Here is a 23,225-nt window from a genome sequence, read left to right on the forward strand (position 1 = left end):
TCGATAATAATTATGACTCCATAGTCATAATTATTATTATGGAAAGTTATTTATCATAATTTTAAATATTAGAGACTTAATAACAATAAATATTAAAGTAATCTTTGACACTCGTTCTTATGACTCTGTTTGACTCTGTGGTCTATTCAGGTTCGGTCGTGGAACGAGTACCCGAAATGTTACGAAGCTTGTTTATTACAAATTCTGGTTGTTACAAATACAGGAACTGATTGGTGCGGCCCTCAGTTCGATTGAGCGGTCGAACCAAGCAGAAGCCTTTAAAGTGTAGACTCTAATGTCGAAATTAAATGGCAGATGCCAACAAACTAATCTATGACACCAGTATTACTGACGTCATTATCTTCAATAATTTAATGACAGCTTTAATTAATCTGGATTCGTTATTTACAGGCGCTTCGCGCCGACATATACTATCGTCTTTCAAGTGATGCTTACCTACTATTTCATGACACAGATGAGATGTTCTGAGAATTTGACATATTTTTAAGGGATCTTAATTTTACCAGTCTAGTATATATTATTGATCAGTATTGTTAATTTAGGATAAAAAATAAAAGTACTAATTAAGAATAGACATTTATTTTCAAAAGACTTTGTCCGTTTAAACAGTTTCACAATTTGTGTTACATAAGTGATCCCAAATATAAAACATATTATAAAGTACAACAAAATATTTCAAAGAGTATCACAATAATAGTCCCAACACAAGTTTAAATTCGTTTAAGTTACATGAAGAGACATCCAGAATATATATTACTTATATCTAACATCGTCAACTGAGTATTTTTTAGCTTATCTCTATAATGAAGGTCCTTTATATCCCTCTCTTTTCCATTTATAATGTTAGATAAAGACGAGACCTTCTGATACAAGTATTCAGAGTTAAAATTGGCCAGGCCACAGAGCATAACATGCTAGAGAGCACAACTTTAAATCTATACTAGCGCCACCTTTGGTAGCAAAAAAACATTTAGGATTCTTCCAACGTCTAGTTTTAATGCGACACAAATGTGTGAATGTTCAGGTATTTCTGAATCATTTAAGCCGAAATTAGTAGAAAATAACCCTAATACCGTGGCACTGGCTCTTGATTATAACCTAACTTATTTTAACGGCTTTTCAGCACATTGGTTAACATTGGACACAGATTACTACAACTACTTGATTGAGTATCATTTAATTTTTGGTCGGCTTTTAATAACGGAAAAACCTGTTATTCAAAACGTCAGCCATAGAGAATCCGAGTAATAGCATGGAGTGTGGGATGAGACAAATCGATATAATCCGGGACATGCGACGCGCAGTTAGACCAGAGAAGGGGTGTGCTGGTCATGGAAGCTGTAACCACTGGGCCAGACGGCTCTCAATGGTGTCACGGGCGCGGGTCAACTCGGGCAAGTCTGATTCGCGGGCGGGGTACATGTCAGCGCAGTGAGCGGTACCTAAAATATATAAGTTGGGCATTTTATTATTTCGACTAGTCTAACTAATCAATCGTGAAATCAAATGTTATTCGTTCAATGCGGCCATCATAAGTGCTCTAAGGATTTTAAAGTCCAAATTTACAAAAAAAGTGCGTGCGTACAAAGTACACATATCAGAAGTAAAACTTCTTTGTAAATTAATTATTACTAAGGTAAATACCCCAATAGATGAGAATAGGTAACATTCTTAGAAATTGTAAGTGATTTAATAAATTCCATTTCCAAAAGAAAAATTATGAAAAACATTCGTTGTATAATTTCTACACAAAATGCGAACTTTCCCCGCAAAATCTGTTTGTTGCGTGACATACCTGGAATATAAATGACCGGCGATTCGTTAATGGCAGTGGTGCGCATGCCCAGTGCGTGCCACGGGTCCACGGAACCATGAACAAAGATAACACGCGTTGCCCTGATAGCGAGTGCGCCGTAGTCCATGTTGGTCCAAGATATCCCCGCTTTTATAAAGGACTCGTTGAAGCTGTTAATTTCTCATATATCAGTTGAAAGATTAATTCACAAGACTATACCCTTTCTCATTATAGTTCTATAATTGATGTACTTGAGACGTAAACAAATGATTTAATTAATCTGCGATTTGTGTTCAATTAAAAAAATATTCATAAAAAACACTGACCGATGAAAATCAAGACTAGTTTAAAGGGTCATATTTATTTTACACTGTCGGTTAACAATTATTTTACATTAATTACGCTTCAAATCCAAAACTATACCGATTATTTTTTTAAACAATATACTTTTCACACTGTCAAATACTATAAAAAGTTAAAAAGAAATTTGCGGTATTTAATACGGATATATAAAAGGCCAATAAAATGTTATATTTCATTATCACAATTTGACAGAAAGAGTATTTATTTATTTATTTAGAGTAGTAGTTCAACACCCTGCTAGGACGTCTTTACTTGACTTTGAAAGGAGGTTATCGGTTTGACCTGTCTTTTGTTGGAATTTACGTTATTTGAGTCATATGTTTTATCACGATCTTCCACGTTGCCGTAATTTGACAAATGTTTATTTTATGCATGACAGTCGGGGTTTTAACTAGTAAACTTACTCAAAAAAATGCATTTTAGAATTTTGAAATACACAAATATACTTAGTATTAATGAATAAACATAGAAAATTAAAAAAATATAAAAACTTTGGTCCTTGTAGTGTAACCTTTGATGCTAGTATTTCCTCGCAGTATTGCGATACTTATTGGTCGAGGAAATACCAGCTTGGAGTCACCAGGCAGAAACTTCAAATCTTTAATTATCTGTGCACTTGAACCACACTGCCGCAGCGTCTCCATATACTTACTTAGTTCCAAAAATATCGATGCACTGTTGTATGAAGAAATCCAAAGAGAATTCGTTCCCAAACATTGATTCTTCACCAGTAGAAGTTTGATAGAAGCCAAATTCGGTACATGTCTGATACATCCATTGTCGACCTAAAAATACTCTATTAAAAATGATTCTTAAATAAAAAAAGTATCAGCTCATTTGCCTGCTATCAAGAAAACTTACCACCCTCCGAAGAATTCCAGGTGACATTCCTCAACTCTTGTATCATGTTATCATAGCTATAGTCCATACATGTCTCGTTGTTCTTATCCAATAACATAGAGTTGAAGCTAGCCAGGGCTTTGTACGCGGGCGTGTTATTCTTATAATCAGTCAGCATATTACAAACCTAAAAATATATATATTGTATGCCATCGACGAATTAAAATTCAAACAAGAAGTAAAATATTAACACTTACAACAGATAAATGATTTAATATTTTTCGGATGGCTTATTAGCATATATACAAGTAAATATATATTGTTAAACTAACCATTAACATGGGGATTTAAGTAATTTAGGGGAAATCAAGTCCAGTGTTTTAAAGTACAGTTAAAAGATTTTTCTTCAAGATATTATCTTTTCTTAAAACCACGATATTATAGAGTTTATATGAAGCCAACAAACTAAACCAAATATATTCCAAGCGAGGCTATAACTGAAATGTCAAAAAGGTACAATACTCCAAGATCGAAAGAGACTTTCTGTAGGATTTGACATGTCTGCCTTAGGGTGCGTCCACATCTGGCGAATGCAGCTTGGTTTATGAGGCTAATACTTTATTAAAGCAACATTCCATAAAGAAATAAAACTTACCGTATTTATAGTGAGATTGTTATATGTGTTGTCGCTGGTTATTCTATTATCTTCATTGTATTGGACCAGACCAGCGAAATCATTAGCAATACCGTTGAAAAAGTTTCTAATATCATCCCTGGAGGCGTTCTCGAGGGGTTTACAAGTCCTGAAAAATATTACTTATCATTTCCCTTCGTATATAGATTCAAGTCAATTGTATATTTCGAGTGGGTAAAGTTCGGAAGGATGGTGTTGGTTTAACGAGAAATGTAATTTGCGTTAAAAATAATATTATAGTCGACATTTACACTATATTACGAATGAGTAAGAATATAATGGCTCAACGATAACTTTGCATGTTACGACTTGCCAGTGTGTGAAGGCAATTCTTATCAAGTAGGAAAAAATAATACATTTGAGTGTCAAACTAAAATATATCTACACGGATAACTCTGAATTTGTACGAATATTTTCATTACTGCACTATTACTTGTTTATGCTAACAATTTCAGTTCATTATTTAGCTCCGAATTTTATAAACATGCGGCTTTTTACATCGCCTGCCTTATTAGTAGCTATAAACATAAATGTCGATGCTTGCTAGCCCAGACAGTTCACTTATCCGGAAAACAAAAAAAAAACAAACTAAGTACGTTCTTTATACTATTTCCCATAAAGCTCTATTCTAGCTTAGCAACATACTTTCGATTCATTTTTATTAGTATTGAAAAAATAAGTTAAGCCCCAGCATCTTAATAGTGTAATAGCATCAACCGACTTAAGGTGTTCGCGTTTTTGTAAAAGAAGTACTAGGGATTCTCAATTTCAAAAGTATTACTTATAATGCCATACTAAAATAAATATATAAGCCCTCGCCCGGGCATAGCAACGGCTACGAGTAATTATAGATTTTAAATCGAAAGCGCATTCGCGGTGCGCAGTTTATATTGACGTCATGTTATAGACTAGCTCCTACTCCTAGCGCAGATCAATAATCCCCGATAATTCAATTGTTGACTATAATATAGGTATGATTGATATGAGGCAAGCTAAAAATATTTGGTTTTTACAATCAAATTTGTTCAAGTTAAGATTGGGAATATTTAAATAATTACCTGAACTCTTCATCGAGAACATTTGGGGTTGTATTCATCAAAGCAACAATTTGTTTATGAGCTGCTTTAATTTTGTTTGTACAATCCTTGCTTGATGTCTTCTCAATTAATGCATTTTCTACCACCTCAAAGTATTCTACAAAAATTTGAATGTATGTAATTTACAATATTTAAGCTGTACAATCTTTAGTAATTAGCCAAAGTATTATCAACATTTGTTTCCCTGAGAAACAAATCCCAAATATCCAAATGAAACAAATCTGTTAAAGTACAGAATGTATAATATGTAAGATATTTTATATTTCAATAATTTATTTATCCTTTAAATTTCCTAATTGCAGTGATGCAAAGACCTCACAAAAATGTAAATTGTCAAAACAATAATTTAAAAACACACATACTACAGATTTTAACTGATTAGACCTGATAAAATAAATTTGAGTGATTAATGCAGAAGTCGGTGGTAGCCCTTTTCTATATTCAATTGTTCGATATTTTAAAATTATACAAGAAATAATTCACACTTGCACCTAACTCACCTTGAAAGTCTAATTTGGCTAGTAATGGCCCACTGGATGACACAGACATAAATATAAGATGGGGATATTTAACTCTTAACCAAGCAACAAGGGATCCAGGATAGGAACCTCCAAATGCCACCCATTTGAGTTGCCTTTTATTCTCATATTTAATATTCATAGCATCCACAAAGTTGGCTATATCAGCCAAAGCTTGGTATGATGATAGGTATTGAAGGTTCTTTGTGCTCAAGTCCCTAAAAATATAGTGGAATAGAGATGGTGCAAAAAATATTTAACGTATTCTGGAAACACAATAATTGTACTGACATGCAACAATTAGTGTCTCTATACTATTCTATACACCAGATATCAAAACAGTGAACTACCCCAGGAATCTGTGATTATACATATAAGTATCTTAAATTAACTATTGTACTGTTATTTGGCCAAAAGAGAGATTTAAATAAGGTACTCCTTTATTAAGTCAATTGATTATTGAAATCATTCTATCTAAATTAGCTTTGGAATGATGTTAAAAAATTGTAATTACTTTGTAGGATGGCTCTCTCCATAGTAACGATGTTCTAACATAATGCAGAGAGCTTTAAATTTCCTAGCATAATTAATCCATGCTCCTTTAGCCATCCACATGGGATTGGCTGGGCCTTCTCCACCAACCATAAGAAATATAGGACCAGTTACGTTGTTATAGAATGAATCATTTACAAAGTATCTCTGAAAAATAGAGATATTTAAACACCTAAAGCAAAATTTTTTAAATAAATAAAATTTTAGGCAGTTTGGGAATACAACCCCAAAATACAAATGCTTATGAACAAACTATAAAATTAGCTAATAATGCTGTACTGAATATATACAATGTTAATATGTCAACCACTTGTACCACAAGATAAAATAATAAAGATAAATGAGAACAACTTAGTAAAAAAAACTCAGATATACATTAACACAATATTTTGAACATCCCTATGGTTTTAAGCTATTGAAGGGTAATTTCTTTATATATTTTTGTAAAAAAGAAAACAAGTCATGTAAATACCTGATTCCAGACTCTTAGATCTGTCGGGGATGAGTGGTCCAGTTTTTGTTGAAACCATTGTGCTGGAGGAAGATTTTCATCTGCATATTCAGCCGGTGCACCTAAATTTCCTCCCTTTGACCGCCCTAATCTGAACTGTTTACTGCCATTAACACTCAAAAACATTGGCAATAAAAAAATTAAAGAAAAAGTAACACGGAACAACATTTTGAAAATCTACAACGAAACCACCAAGAGACAAAGTAATGATTCAAAAAAAGAACTGGGTATTGAAAATTGATTGGTGGTAATATATAAAATTTATCTATTAACAATTTTATACTCTAAAGTTTTTAATCATTGAGCACATTTACGGAAAACAATTCAATGAATCACTAGGCATTGTCCAAAAAATTTCAACCATTTCACAAAAATTTCTCATTTGCCAAAACTAGGTGCACATCATTTGCAACAAAGCTCAAAGCTGTTAATAACGCGTTATGGGATTGGGAATCGGGATGCGGCCGATGCGCGATAGGCAATATACGCAGGTTTATCGACCCAGCCCCAGTGACCAGGGTCAAGGGGGCAAGAAGCAGGGGGCGGCGGGATATATACTGATTACTGGGTGACCTACTACTTTTTTTTTAAGATTTCTTTTTTCTTTAATTCTATGACCTGGTAACATAGACCTTAGTCATAACTTATTTGTAAAATTTACAATAAATTGAATTAGATTTTATTTGGATTTTTAAAGATTACACGCCCGGGGTGACCACAGATATTCTGTGACCACAGGTTAGAAAGGCTACTCTGAAACGTAATTTTTAAAATCTGACAAACTTCTGCAATTATTATTTATGGAAAAGTCCACGATATCTACACAATTTATCATCATCACTTTCGTAAAGCTAATCGTAGTGGTACGGTAAAAATATTAACACTAGTAACTATACTCCTGTCTATGTGTTATCAATTTGTAATAATTTATTCTACTCATTATTTCGAGTTATTTTCATCGTTTTAGTTATATCAGGAATTTAACTTTAATTTAATACTAGTCTGTTTACAGATTGCACTGATATTAGGTTATCGCACGGAATACAGTAAAACGAACAGTACAATAGTTTCATGTAAGATTTGTAAATGTCAATTCTATCATCTCAGGTGTTAACAAATTGAATGTATCGTTTTCCGATTTGGGCATTCCATGCAATTTATTAAGATTTTACTCGAATTCTATTTGAAAAATGTAGGTATGTTTGAGCTCCTGTTTAATACCAAAAACACCGAAAATAATCAATATTGCTTCAGGATAAAAATTTAGACCAAAAGCCTCTATGAAGACTCTAGCTATAAATTAAATTAGCTTACGCTTATCTACGTTACCATTCTCACAAATTTTTATGTTAATATTTTGTTGTTAAATAGCTTATCCTTTGGTTTCATTTTGATGTTTTGTTTATTCAAGCGTGTGTAATTTCCCTACCTTATATTTGAAACTGACATAAAGTTAAAACTATTGGCATAAAAAAAATTAAAACCTATTTTCATATGAATTGTACTTGCTCTGGTAGGTCATGCATCACGCAAAATATATTTGATTTTCCAGATCCTGAATTATACTTTATTTGCCATGTAGTATATTAGTATTAAATTTTAAGAAGTTAACGTCTAGTCTTCTAGAAAAAGTCTTTAAAAAATGACAGGGTGATCAAGCCCTTTCAGCTATTTTCACATTTTTTGATTAAGCCCCGTTCCATTGGCAAAATGATAGTGATAGTAATACTTGTGTGAAAACTTATCACAACTTATCACAAGTATTACTATCATTATTAGTTTTTGCACAATTTCTAAAAAATTGAGATTTTCGTTATTGAGTTTAGTGTATTATTCTAAAACCAATAACTGGCAACACCGACCATAAGTCCCTCATCACCATTCGCCTTTAGACTTAGCCGTGGTATAATTCAATACTTGGTGTCTGTGCGTCTTGGCTTGCGTTTGGTGGGTTCAATTATGGCTCTTTTCAAGATTACAACTTCAAAATTAGTTGAAATACAGGTAAGATTATACATATTTTCATATCTAAGCAGTTGTAATGACAATATATTTTTACCGCTCTCTTATGTATATAACCTTTTGAATAGATTTTCGTATTTCGTGTTATGTAATATGAACTATTTTAGGCTTAAAGTGCACTCCTTGTGTTTTTTTTTCGATCAATGAGCAGTACTTAATATAGAATTTCATACCTTGACAAAGTTTCTGTATTAAAATGCACATTAACCCCAAGGGGCAAAAATGCGTTGAGGGCGTAACGTTCCAATTTTAAATAGCATAACAACATTTCGTCATATTATTAATAACCTACCTTCTATTTTTTCAAAAATGCTTTCCTGGATACTTAAATATTTATATAGAACGACTTAATGCTCGCTTCTGTTTTACTAACTTATACGATTCGCGTTGGTTAAGCTTCGCCATACAGAATTGTTCTTAATCCTAAAAAAATCAAATTTTATGTGATAACATTAATTGAATTAAATAATAATCTTAATATAACATTGATATAATATGTATCACCTGTGTAAAACATAAAATGTTTATATTATTTCCATAAATTAGGATATATTAATTGTATAATATTGAATTCAATAATATCTCTATATCCTTTTATTTAACACATGTCTTGGTATCATACAATTAACCTACATTGTACTTTAATCTTACTCTATTTTAATAACTCATCAATAAATATATGTATTCTATATATGTGTGAAGCACCATTCAAAACTCTTCTCTGCGTCTGTGAGATATATTAAAATGTTTATTTGAAGATAATTCTTAGGTTTTCCTTTGTATTCTACGTTATTGGACTGTAATTATACTAATATGAATAAGAGTTTGTTTGAAATCATAAATACAAGTTATGTACAGCCATCAATCAACATATAATTGGGATTTTCAAAAGCAAACTGTCATTTTCCAAACATGCAAAACATTGAATTAATTTCTAACCAGTTTACATATAACTTCGGCATTTCAAATTTATAAATAGAAAATTAGAACAAAACTAACAAACAAAAAGTTTTGTTTGGTTTATTTGATATTATTATTATTACTATGTAGGTTAAGAGAATTGTAAATACTGTACTGTATTAAAATAATCTAAAGGAGAACTATCAAAGTCAATAATTTAAAGTATTCACTTAGATCAAATAATAACATTCAGATGTATAGGTAAATAATGACACACTGCCACGGATAATGTCTAATGATTTTCATTCATGACAAATTTTAATTTCTGTGTTCTGTTTTAGTTTCCAAATTCAAATTCTGTAAACCAAATTGAAGAGAAATAGTCAAACATTCGCATATTACATTGGTTTTTGTTCAGTCTGGACTACTTGAAATGTTTCATACAAATGATCAATCTCATGTGAAGCCAGTTAAAGTCAAGGTTATGGTCGGTCTCAATTCACCTTGCTTAAATCATGTCGTCCGAGTGGCGCGAGAATGTGATAACGTATGTGATTATCTCCTGATGCGTCACGTGCAAATCGGTTATGTAATTAACATTGTTACTTTGCCAATGTAGGTTAGAATAAAACTATTCGTTTGGAATCTTTGAGACCGAATCGTTCATAGTCGTTCTGATTTTTGTATTACGGCCAATTTCGGGCCATATTACGAAAGCATATTTTATGCCATTTATCCCGACCCTTGTCGAAGCTCCCAAAAATAATAGATAAAACAATAGATTCATAAACGTATTAATTTTTTGTAGGAATCCTTTTTCTTACAAGGTTTTCACCGTTTAAAAGTAAATATCTCGCAGTATCGAAATGCGCAGCTTTATCTAACATGTTGTGTATCAAATAGGCGTATCAATCATATCTCTGTGCTTCTTATCGTTATGAAAGCGTAATTATCGTAATCCAAGTAAGGTTCACGACATGCGTGTCCTCTATGTCCCTTTGATTACAACAGTGTTAAAATACTAAACAATTGAAGAATGAGCTCAAACGGGACGTGATATATTAAAATAAATCCAGTTGCATGTATCAAACATAGCAATCCTCAATCATTTCAGCTGCCGACTGAAGTATTTCCGAACCAACTCGACTTAGGGTCCTTCAAGAAAAGAGCGTACCAATTCTTAAAAGGTCGGCAACGCACTCGCGAGCCCTCTGGTATTGAGAGTGTCCATGGGCGGCGGTATCACTTAACATCAGGTGAGCCTCCTGCCAGTTTGCCCCCTGTTCTATAAAAAAAATTCAGTATTGACATTAGATTTAATTGTTTCAATATTTTATGTATTTGACGTTATCTTCATAGACAGGATAATTACTCTCGATGCTTTTTTTCGCAGTACTCGAAAATAGCAATATGATTGTCCATTCAATCCGTTGATAATTAAGAATCGAACGTTAATTTTAATTTTAACTGATTGTACTGCTTATAATTTAATTTGGAGACAATTTTGAGTTTCCTAAAACGTGCCAGTTAAATCATTAGTAGTTTTTATTTAATTTTCTTAATTTATTTAAGACGTAATAAATGCTTCGTTTTATTACGTCACGTCGAACGGAGGTAATAGCCTTGTAGATTGAGAAAAACTATGGAAAATAACTGAAAACTAAGTAAGATCATTTAAGTATTATAGGTAATCAATTGTCTTACAACTCGAAACATTTATTCCATTATTTGACTATTTTGTTTTTGCCGATAGTAAATAAAGCTGGCATTCGTATCAATCATCACCCAAAATTATTTTACAAATGCATATACCTATAATCCTAGTAATATTTTAAAGTTATAGAACATAACAACTCTGATATTACTCTAAATAAATCTTATAACAAAGGTTCTATTGTTTTTGACTTTTAGTAAAAACAGTAAGTAACGAATGTTTGATAAAATAGTTCTGTTATTTTTTGACATTATAGCGCTCTATTCAGCCGTGAATAACTCATTAACAGGAATGCGCACACAAGACACGTTTATTTTATCTGACACTTAAATAAATGATATCCTGGAGTTGCGCCATATTTTAAGAAGCCGTGAAAATTACCCGTGCTCATCAAGGATAACTTAAATAATGATTAGGATTATCCGATATCCAGGAAGTCTGAGGAACATCTCAGATGTTTTACATCATCGTTCACATAATTTGACTCTCATGTCAAGGGGAGTTTGTAATAAATTCTAAAGTTAATTCTATAATCGCGGAAGCCACTCGAAAATGAGAATTAAACATTTTATTAGTACACAAATAATTAACTAAATATATACATTTGGAACTTAAATATCGTATGACTACATTTATAACAGCAATTAAAATAACGTATTATTCGTATTTAAATATTGCGTAACTTTTCAAGGTTGTTCACTGCCAGTATTTTAGTGCCTTATTTCGTTGACAGGCTGACGTACCAGTCACGCAGTAAACATGCGTATTATATTTTATACATATTTGCCATAGATCCATAGAATACATTGTAGAACCAACCAGCGGAGTGGTTAATTAAGTAATACAGTCAAAACCGTTTACGAACATACCGGTTGAACAAAATCAAAGGACCCGGCGGGTAAAATTATTAGGCACTTAATAACAACGTCATCTGCTATTACGACTATCGGTTTTTACAACCAAATGAGTAGTCCTTTCGACGTTGTTATAACAGATTTTGACTGTAAGAAGTTTATTGCTTGAAGACTGTTTTGGGTAGCTTTTCAAATTTGCTTTAAATTCGTTATAACTGTCAAACAGGAAAGCTCAGGTAGTTTACCCGTATTGGCTTATAAAGCCGAAGTCTCCTTTGTATAAAAAAATATTATTTAAAGTAAAATGGTTAATGTTTGACGAATTCGGCTTCGTTGCTACAAATTATTTTGTACCTGTGTACAACGTAACCTTACAAACTGATCTGACAATAGATTAATATATTTAACATTATGTTAATGTATGCGAGTATTGAACTCAGTTCATTTCATATGCAACGAGCAGGTGATAAACATTTTAGATGGTTCTTTTGTTAAGAAGACCTTGTTCATCATTTGTCCTGTTTTAATCGTTATTTCCGACACTGGCGAAGTTCCTTGTGCCCAGTTGGCACAAATTAAAGCCAAAAAAAAATCGTTATTTCTCGGTAGTGACATAACTGCATATATGTACTTTACCTTTATTATTAAAAATTTAGAGACACCACGCCTCTCGGAAAAATTATCGCGACTTGTATTTTTTTTTATTTGCAATGAGGAATATGGGTACATATATAGATTTTATGAAATGACTGCATCGTATGTAGTGTATATTATTTGTATTGAATACCTCTGTTTAAGTAAATTAAATTATAAAAATTTAATTTACTTAATTAGTTTATAAAGTGATGTGAAGATCCTAGTAGGGTAGTTTTCGGAAGAGTGGGAGGCGAAGAGAGAGAGAAGAGAGGCAGGCCCTTGATTTGAGAATTGGCAGTAAATGTAAATTCACAATTAACTTCATTTTTTTTGACGTTCATAAGTGTACTTTATCTATATGAATAAAGATATTTTTGTTTGTTTGTTTAACTCAACTGATATAAAAAGCTTTATCCGGCTTTGTGTTCAAGTGAAACTGTTTATTAAACCGTCTTAACAAGAATTGAATCGTCAATCTGGTTTAAATTGCCAATATATTCAGTCTGTACAGAAGGAACGGAAGCGGTGATCATACCAATCAATCAAAACGGTTTATAGAAGCGTCAAGTTAAGTCATTGTATCCAATGTCAATTGGTAAACTGCATTTGACCCGACGTATTGATTGAATTGTGGAACAACATTGATAGACTAATTAAGAACGAATATAATGGAACTATGATCAACTTCATAGTTCACGAATCTAATTTAATGAACAAATAGATACATTGGCTCATTATTGATTCTCTGGCGTGTAATGTCTTAAATAATAGCGAATTTTTGTAAAGAAATTGGCCTGTATAAGCGCGATTCTTAAGAGTTCGTAATGTCGAAGTCTGGCTGTGTGTGTGTATTTTTCTTTATGTGAGCTATTAACAGAATGTTCGTCTAGAGGGAAATGGTATATCTTAGACCCAAAAGTGATCTGTTTCCAGCTTAGCTACTTAGCTACTTTTTTATAAATAGACAAATATATTATAATCTGAAAATCTTACGCGTTGAATCGTAAACTCCCTTTCCGGTTTAAGACTATTTAAAATACTTAGTAAATAATTAAATCCAGTAATGGTAAAGGTAATACTGAAAAATAAATGGTAACTTGCTATGTATGTATGACTTCCGGCTAGAAGCGTTTCTTAGTGGAATTCATATTGAAGCATTTATTTTGTTTATAGTAAATGCCCTTACAAATATAATAAGACGTTATCCTTAATGAATTTATCCTTATTTTGATGTAACCTTGTTATAATTAAGGTCACATTGAAACCTACAAGTTTGAAGTAATTGAATTTTCCTCTCACTTAAGCCATCTAATAAGATAACACAATTATTTCGAGTTTTTGATTTGACCTTGAAGTAATCATAGACAGGGTTTCAGTTACCTTCTGTTAAGTTATACATCTGTCATTGTTTGAAATGTGATGTTATATATATATCTCTCTCTCTCAACCGTTGATACGGAGAGTTGTAACTCACCAACTGTGACGGCTTTTATGGCTGTCGTAATGTTACTAATTCCACACATTCTAGACTAAAATTAGTCGCTAAGATTAGTTAGTTAAATAGTCATTGATCATATTTTACACATTTCGTTAAATATTACACATGAAAAAATTGCTCACATTTATATTAAAATTGTTACAGAAAATATGCCCAACGGCATCAATTCTGCTCCGCAACTTGAGTGCGGAGAACACAAACCTTAAGAGCGTGCTACAGGAAAAGATTCCGAAAGAACAGGAGAAGATCCGCGAGCTCCGCAAGAAACATGGCGCCACCAAAATGGGAGACGTCACCGTTGACATGGTAAGCTGCAACGGTTCATCATCAGATCTTGGTTTATTTAAGTGGCGTAAAGCGTATCCTGGTAAGGAGTAGACTATCCACTTTCAGTGGATTCCTTCCAGCGCCTCTCTTTATAACAGGGTATAATTTTGAGGACGATGAGTATTACAATACAATACACATTGCAGATGTACGGTGGTATGCGCGGAATCAAGGGTTTGATCTGCGAAACATCAGTGCTTGACGCTGATGAAGGTATCAGATTCCGTGGTCTCTCCATCCCCGAGTGTCAAAAGCAACTGCCGAAAGCCAAGGGTGGCGACGAGCCATTGCCCGAAGGTCTTTTCTGGCTCCTTGTCACTGGGGAAGTTCCCACCGAAGCCCAAGTTGCAGCGATTTCCAAGGAATGGGCTCAAAGGTAAATCTCTTTCTTATGTAGCATATTTTACCTGTAATAATCAAACCTTATTAAAATCGAATAATTATGACGTATTGAACTTTATACAAAAACAATATAGTTTTGTTATAAAGGTTATTTCTAGTCATGTTCTAGGTCTTTCGTGCGTTAAGTTTATATTTTATTATTAGCGGCTTAATATGTAAAATAATTCGCATTTATGTTTAAAAATTATTTATTTATTTATTAATTAATAATTTTTAATTATTTTATATTTTTTATTATATTATATTAATTATTAATTTATTTTATATTTTTTCCAAATATTTACGTCTTTTAGTTTTTTCATTATGACTGAGATCTTTTGAAATTGAATGAAGTTTAAGTTTTGTTTAAGACGCAATTGTAGTCACCATCACTGTGACCTTTCCCTACTCGGAGGTTATTTCTGGAGAAATTAATAAATATGTATTAGGAAATAAGGAAAAGCACAAAAAGACATTAACTAGCTTTATGCAGTGCGAGTGTCCTTGGGCGGCGGTGTCACTTAGCATCAGATGAGGCTCCTACCCGTCTGCCACCTGTAACATAAAAAAAGAAATCTATTGATCACGCAATGTGGAAATTAAGTACGAGATTTTCATACAAATAAGTTCACAATACATTATATTACAATATAATATAATAATAAAAGGCATATTAACAAACCATTATCTGCCGTATTGTCGTCAGCAAAATCTAAATACATTTTCTTTTCAGGGCGGAATTACCAGCCCACGTCGTGACGATGCTGAACAATATGCCAACCAAATTGCACCCAATGTCCCAATTTTCGGCTGCTGTAACCGCTCTTAACAGCGAGTCTAAGTTCGCTCAAGCCTACTCAGAGGGCGTACATAAGTCCAAATACTGGGAGGTAAGTAAATAAATAAAAAATAGTGCAAATTTTTATACCTGTTCCGTGTTTATTGGTTTTTCCTAACAAGACAAATAGGTGATCAAGTTTCTGAGCACAAAGGGTGATGACAATTTTGGTCTAAGGCATGCCGGTTTACTCATGTTTTTCTTTATCGTACGAAGTGAAATGTGCACGTAAAAGTCCATTGGTGCACAACTGGACTTCGAACCTACGGCCTTTAGATTCGCACGCAATCCGTTTGCTCTGTAAATAGAAACATAAGATATTTTTTTGTTACTAGATTGTGTTCTTCGAAGATATATTCAAATTATATCTTATCTTGATTAAACTCCAGAAAATTACAGAGATATCGCGATTAAATACAAGGAGATGAAAATTTTAGATAATATTTTTTTTACCTACAATTTTTATATTAGGTACTAAACTATAATTGTTGTGAATCGAACACTACTAAACTTTATACTTTAGATATTTTTGTATTAAATAATCATATATAGATGTTTGTATTAAATAAATTTTCAGTATGTTTACGAAGACGCAATGAACTTGATCGCCAAATTGCCGGTGATTGCCGCAACCATCTACCGCAATGTTTACCGCGATGGAAAGGGAATCGGTGCCATTGACGAGAACAAGGATTGGTCGGCTAACTACTGCACCATGCTTGGCTTCGACGACCCACAGTTCACAGAACTAATGCGTCTCTACCTCACCATTCACAGGTAAAATTAATAAAATGAAAATAGGTTTATTCCACTACTACATAATTAGGATTATGTTTAGTCCATATCATGTTTTTAGTACTCATTTTCCGACGGAGTGAGTCTCGCTCTCATCCTCGATTTTTCTATCCGTCTGTTTTTTCTTTTTTTTTCCAATTAACTATATCGGTATTCGGTATTTATCGCAATACAAAATATTACTACGAAATTAGTTTTGTAAATGTCAAATTGTGTTCATATATAAATACAAGTTTTATTAAGTCGTGAAGTGCTAATTGAAATTGAATGAATAATAATTATTTATATAATTTATTTATATAATTATATATATAATTTTATAATATACCCAAAAACAGCTTAGCGAATTTGTCTTGTGTGCGAATTTATTGTGTTTTTGATTCAAGTGTTAATTTTTTAACTTCCTTCGTCTAACATCTATACAAATTTTATCATACTATTTTGTGCGCTGTCCAAATACATGATAATAAACTTGATAATGGGCGTATACAATGAAATGTATGGTTAACAATGAAATATTAATATAACTAATAATATCCTACATAGTAATTATAATAAAATTAAACAAATATTGTCCGTGTGGCAGTGTATGTTTATCGTTGGCAGTTCCTCGCTATATTGAGATACTTATTCGTTGAGCAAGGAAAGCACCAATAAAAAACAATTTTTATGGGTTTTCGCGTGTTTTTGAATCCGTACCTAAATATTTATATGTTCTCACTATCATTAATTAGATTAGTTAGACAATTGTGCATCTCGAACGTTCTTTGTCAATTGCGAATCAATATCTTAATAACTGGAAATAACTTGTGACGTCAACGCTTCATATTTAATTGTTTACTACATTTTAGTGAGTTCCGGTTGCGCAATAAACATTTTTGTGCTCGTATTACAATTACTTAAGCTGTTTTGCTTTAAAATGAGCTATGATTATGTTTTATATTGCTTATTAGCAATAAAAAAATATTTCTTCATGTAGGTAACATAACACTTATGAACGCTTCAAAAAAAGAAAATATACATTTAATTTAAACTGGCAATAAACTCTCCGCCACTCTTTTCAATCAACAAGTTTTTTTCTTTTACACAACTTTCGTAAGAACCTGCAACCATTACACCATGTTCCATCTTAAGTAATAAAGAATAATAAAATAAATTAAATACAAAGATTTGTCCTCTATCAGCAGGAGGCATGGTGATATATAATTACGACTGTTCTAACAATTTCTAACAAAAATGTGACTATGGATCGCTAAACCCGTTGACTCTTAAAGGAACACGATCCTTTCAAATTGTTTACAAAATAAATACATATATTTAAAAATAATTATAAATTTAAAATTTAAAAAAGTTGCAGTTTAGCAGATACTACTATTTTGAATCCCACGGCTCAAGAATCTTTATTCAAGGTGTATTAAACTTACAAACTTTATAATAAGTTCAGATTTGATATGTACAAATATTTCGAGGTAAAGTTTATTGAAATTAAATTTATAAGATCAATGTATGAATCTAGCTTTGCGTTAAATATATTTCTGGTTATCACTTTTATATATTTGTCTAGTTGGAGCGTTATGCTTATGCCTGAGGCCTAGATTAGGTTAAACAAACACTGGACTATGCTTTCTATAATATGTAACTAACTTACTAAAATTGAGCGAAATTATAGCTAATGGACGACTCTGATAGGTTTGAAAGTTATGCATGTTTCATACTTTATCGCATGTACACTTAACAAGCGATTACATACCAATTTGTGATAATGTACTAATTTCTAGCACAGCGATTGAATGGCCTTGCAAATGATGACAATATATAGTTATATGTGTGTTCGACTAAACAAGATTTGTAGCTGTCTCGTATGGGGAATACGTTATTGTGTCTGTTACCTTGATTAATCATACCATTTGCGTCCACAAATGTTTATGTTTTGTTGAAACCCTACGACACTCATATATACTAAAATACTAATGATACTGTTATCGTTGTATATAAAAATTTGACATGAAATGGAAGCTTAACACGACTTGTATTATGAGATCAGTTATTTTGTGTTCAATTTACAAGAGGATTTCTTTGAGTAAATAAAACTGGGTTCAGAACACGGATGGTGGCTAATACATCTCTAATATGATTTTAGAGAAACAAATACTGTTTCATATTTAAAATTTCTATATGTCATTATATCCGAATCTTGAAGTACCTATGGACTTTGTAATGTTATCGCAATTCGTCTTATCAATGTCACCTTGAATTTTTGAGATAGACTACCTCCAAAGTTAGATAACAAATATGTCACGATTTGTATCAATATGGCGTTAATTTTCCTGGACCAATACATATATATTTCAGTAATTCGATATTTTAATTATCGAATTACTTAAAAGAAAATGAAAATAAATTGAAATAGTTTATTCCCTGTGGCAGCGTACCTTTAACGTTGGCAGCATTCCCTCGCTGTATTGCGATACTTATCCGTTGAGCGAGAAATGCACCAGCTATAGGGTCAGCGATACTACTACCAAGCGCAAACTATATTATGTAGCGCATGAGCACCTGAACCTCATGGCCCAAGAGTCTTTACTTCAAAGGGAATAAAATCGAAGTTGGAGACAATACTGTTATCGTGATTAGATTATAATCTATGCAATCTAACAATACTTCTCACAAATGTCAATTAGGAAAAAAATCTGATTGGTAAAGAATTTTTATATGTTTAAGGCATTGGGATGTCTGAAACTTATAAAGACTGGCTTCTCATGAATATAAAACTGATTTTGATATTCGTTGTACAAAGAACAAAAAAGAGCACGTCAAATAAAAATGGAACTACGAGTTTGAAATCTCTTCATCAATAAATAGCCTCGTCACTTTATGTATTTAAAGAGTTGCGAATGTCATTGTACCAATTTGGCACTTGAAATAACACTTGTGTGAGTACCACTTGGCAACATGTGCATTGCGTAATGTACTCTCAATGTATATACTCTACTCGTAATATACGTGTACTTCGAGAGTAGATATGTTTCTCTCTGAATTCAGAGTTTTCCATTAACTATTAATATATAAAGAACGTATCTCAGTTACTAATTGTAGTACTTGAGTTGAACAAATCTTAATAGACGTCTCTGTAGGACTATTTAAGAATATTAAAATTGGTTGCGAATTTTTTTATCCGTTACTGCTCAGCGAAATTGAATTCACAAATACATGAAATAACACTACCAACAGGTGAATAAATAAGTAGTGGATTTAATTTTTTTGCTGAGAATCTAACTGCTTCAATACGATCCATATCAAGATCAGAAAGTACGAATTGTTTCAAATAAGTGTTGGAACTAAAAATTTTTTTTTTCTCCAGTATTTATTTCACCTCCAGGTGGTGTTAAAAATTATGTCTGGTATATTGCGTATGCTTACATTCTTGTTTTAATAAAACGTAAGAAATACTCGTCCTTGAAATCAACAATTTAATTCGACGCTTCATTAGTGATTCATTTGATACACTAATTATTCTTGTACCAGTAAAGTATTATCGAACAATTGGCACTTCACAGCGATAGAACTGCTTTAAAGTACTTTATTTAAATTTTAGTATATATGTGTACATATTGTGTATAGGAGTTCATATTATATTTAATAACATTCTGGAATTTCAATTGTTTACAGTGACCACGAGGGTGGAAATGTTTCCGCGCACACAACTCACTTGGTCGGATCAGCTCTCAGCGACCCTTACCTGTCATTCGCTGCTGGACTTAATGGTCTGGCTGGACCACTCCACGGTCTCGCCAACCAGGAGGTATGGATATCATATTGATAGTAATACCGCGGAGCGAAATTCACGCAGAACTATTTCTCAAGCCGCCATTTTGAAAAAGGAAACTACTACACACAGAAGTTAACTAGGCACCTCGCCAAGTATCATTATCGCTAAATCAGGTGCCAAGTTGATTTGTGCGTGTAGTAGATGAACTTTACAAGAAATAAGCTTATATTGATGACAATTTAATACCAAAAACCTTTGTACTCATAATAAACTTTCTATTTTGCGTACAAATAATCAAAATTTGTTTCATAATAAAATACATCGACAACGAATTCAGGGAATAATTACGAAACTAATGGAAATTACGTGAAGACCAAATCACATATTATAACCAAATGTCATACAAAATAAATTAGTTTGCTTTAACTAAAGTAAGCATCTTTTCATCACAGCATAAACATTGTCAGAAAGAGACGAAAGACTAGTTAAAGAAGTGCTATTTTTTATTATGTTAGATTTAGAAATGTATATGTCCTGATTTAGTCCATTATCTATCTATGATGAATAAGACCAAATCCTAAAATTCATAATACTTTATTTTACCATGCAATGAGAGGGTTTATGTAATTTTAAAATTTAAAATGCTTAAACTTCAAAGTGTCTTGCATAACACTAACATGAATGATAATAAAGTATGAATATTACGAATCGTCTGCTGCCCGTTAAATAGACGATACCCTCACTTTCACACTTACAATGCTACACCACGGTATATATAGCATAAGGCCTTAGCTACATAATATTTAAGTATATAGCAACAGATGAACTTGATTCTATGTGTAATTAATTTTGACTTTGACACTTTAATTTCACAGGTATTAATCTGGCTGGAGAAGCTCCGTAAGCAAGTTGGTGACAACTTCACAGAAGAGAGCCTGAAAGAATTCATCTGGAAGACCCTGAAGTCTGGTCAAGTTGTTCCTGGATATGGACACGCTGTACTCAGAAAGACTGACCCTAGGTAAAATATATTATGAAACATCATATTAACAATCGTTAAATGATTATCATTGTTGTCTCGTGGCTAGCTCGTTCATCTGTATCCATGATGTCTCTGGTTCGAAATCTCTGGCAGGAAGACCAAAAAAAGACTGGCATTTTTGATATTTGTTTGAACATTTTATTAGTAGCTATGTTAGGATCTGGGTCTTGGAGCACTTCCATGCTTATGAGTATGAAAAATCTGCGTTTGCCCTTATGAAATTGCGATCGTTTCAGTCAACCATAGTATGAGTTATGAAATAGAGACTAGTGTTTTAGTTTTAGTGTACTAAAATCATGGGAAATAAAAAAGAAAAGATCTTAAGTTTATTGCTTAAACAATATAAATTCTATATTTACAGATACACATGCCAACGTGAATTCGCCCTCAAGCACTTGCCCAACGACCCATTGTTCAAATTGGTGGCTGCTGTTTACAAAGTCGTCCCACCAATCCTAACTGAGCTCGGCAAGGTCAAGAACCCATGGCCCAATGTTGACTCACACTCCGGTGTATTGCTACAGGTAATTTATAACTAATTATAATGCAATTTAAGAAATATCTTAATCTCATATTGAAAATATATTAAGATTACTTACTTTAGAATGAATCTTAAATCTTAATGCATTAAGTTAAAGTTGTCGAGACTAAGTATTACTTCTGTCTGTCAAAGATGTATGTGATTTGACTAACGGGTAAGTATAGTAAGTCAAGAATCTCTAATACAGAAACCTTGCGACTTACAACTGAGCATTTTTGACTTCAAAGCTCAAAGATAATAACCAAATTTTCAATTTCAGTATTACGGTTTGAAGGAGATGAACTATTACACTGTTATGTTCGGTGTCTCCCGTGCATTGGGTGTGCTTGCACAACTTGTCTGGTCTCGCGCCCTTGGCTTCCCTATCGAAAGACCAAAATCTTTCAGCACTGACGCCCTCATCAAACAACTCGGAAAATAAGTTCAATATCAAGTCTAGCCAACACCCCAATTCATATCCATAGCCCCATTACAGTACTTATTCATTCATATTTATTCCAAGACTGTAGAAGGCACGTTTATAGTTCAATTTAACTGCCAATTTAGTAAACATTGTACAAATATTATCAACAATAAATAAGGGCTTTATATATTTGTGAAATTTATGTACATCATGGGGTTGCAATTAACAAAAGATCATTATGTCACTAAAGTGCACCACACTTATAATTTCTATTTTGTTTTTCTAGACTTAAGAGTAAACGCGAAATTCTTATTGTTTTTGTGTACTTATGTCTGTGATTTATTATTTAGATTTTTTTGAGTGGTCAAACCAACAGTGTGGTGTTATATGGGCTTAGAATAGATCATTAGCCAACTGTATGCTATATATTGTTGAATCATGTCCATGTTCTTATTCATATTTGTAAATAAATTTATAGTAAATTTTTTTTGTCTATGTTTGACTTTTTTCCTTTCTAATGGTTTCATTTTTCTTTATATTATTTTCTTATTTTAAACTAAACAGCCTAAAATATGTAATATGATCTTGGACATTTTTGAATGAATCACAATCGCATATTCAGTATTTTTAATTTTCATTGTACTTAGAGTTAAACTTACTTTAAAATGACATTTGTTTATTTCCATACATATATAACATCTTTTACTATTTATTTTTGACATTGATACTTGTAGTCTAATTTATTTTCAAGTTACCAAAGTATTGTATTATTTATTATTCATTTCACAAATGAGTTTTGGGTCATGTCATTGTAATGGATTTAGAAATAGTTCACTGTAGATGGAAAGTGGGCAGCAGTTATGAACTAAGATTAATTCAAGTTGACAATACAATAATTAAAGGAAAAAATATTCAATATCGTTGTTTTTTATTTATTTTTAAGTCTAACCAATTTAATAATGCACATTAAAACATTATGCCAAATTGGGTTTAAAACCTACAAAAAGATAAGTAAAAATTCTTAAAAGGCCGGCAATGCACTCGCGAGCCCTTTGGCATTGAGTGTCCATGGACGGCGGTATCACTTAACATCAGGTAAGCCTCCTGCCCGTTT

At 32.4% G+C, this 23,225-nt stretch overlaps 2 protein-coding genes across 2 annotated transcripts; one reads left to right on the forward strand and one right to left on the reverse strand.

The window, feature by feature from the left end:
* Nucleotides 1-584: 584 nt before the first annotated feature.
* On the reverse strand, nucleotides 585-7,102 carry LOC110997569 (putative serine protease F56F10.1). The gene is made up of 9 exons (XM_022265803.2): nucleotides 6,353-7,102; nucleotides 5,843-6,027; nucleotides 5,311-5,546; nucleotides 4,772-4,907; nucleotides 3,675-3,822; nucleotides 3,041-3,206; nucleotides 2,832-2,964; nucleotides 1,817-1,986; nucleotides 585-1,463 (listed from the first exon to the last, which is right to left on the reverse strand). The coding sequence occupies exons 1-9, from the start codon at nucleotides 6,557-6,559 to the stop codon at nucleotides 1,351-1,353; spliced, it is 1,494 nt and encodes a 497-aa protein (XP_022121495.2). The 5' UTR covers nucleotides 6,560-7,102; the 3' UTR covers nucleotides 585-1,350.
* A 1,137-nt stretch (nucleotides 7,103-8,239) lies between these two features.
* Nucleotides 8,240-23,027, forward strand: LOC110997596 (probable citrate synthase 2, mitochondrial). Its single transcript, XM_022265834.2, has 9 exons — nucleotides 8,240-8,395; nucleotides 14,160-14,321; nucleotides 14,489-14,718; nucleotides 15,457-15,613; nucleotides 16,139-16,338; nucleotides 20,026-20,158; nucleotides 21,001-21,146; nucleotides 21,529-21,691; nucleotides 21,968-23,027. The coding sequence occupies exons 1-9, from the start codon at nucleotides 8,351-8,353 to the stop codon at nucleotides 22,127-22,129; spliced, it is 1,398 nt and encodes a 465-aa protein (XP_022121526.1). The 5' UTR covers nucleotides 8,240-8,350; the 3' UTR covers nucleotides 22,130-23,027.
* The last annotated feature ends 198 nt before the right edge of the window (nucleotides 23,028-23,225 follow it).

Source organism: Pieris rapae, chromosome Z (assembly GCF_905147795.1).
Source record: "Pieris rapae chromosome Z, ilPieRapa1.1, whole genome shotgun sequence".
NCBI lineage: Eukaryota > Metazoa > Arthropoda > Insecta > Lepidoptera > Pieridae > Pieris > Pieris rapae.

Bases quoted from the DNA above. Each gene is read 5' to 3' on its own strand.
- LOC110997596 (XM_022265834.2), top strand. From the start codon at position 8,351: ATGGCTCTTTTCAAGATTACAACTTCAAAATTAGTTGAAATACAG. The intron at 8,396-14,159 runs GTAAGATTATAC...AAATTGTTACAG, and splicing joins CAAAATTAGTTGAAATACAG to AAAATATGCCCAACGGCATC. The intron at 15,614-16,138 runs GTAAGTAAATAA...ATAAATTTTCAG, and splicing joins ATAAGTCCAAATACTGGGAG to TATGTTTACGAAGACGCAAT.
- LOC110997569 (XM_022265803.2), bottom strand. From the start codon at position 6,559: ATGTTGTTCCGTGTTACTTTTTCTTTAATTTTTTTATTGCCAATGTTT. The intron at 5,547-5,842 runs GTAATTACAATT...CTATATTTTTAG, and splicing joins GGAGAGAGCCATCCTACAAA to GGACTTGAGCACAAAGAACC. The intron at 1,464-1,816 runs GTATGTCACGCA...TATATATTTTAG, and splicing joins GCCGGTCATTTATATTCCAG to GTACCGCTCACTGCGCTGAC.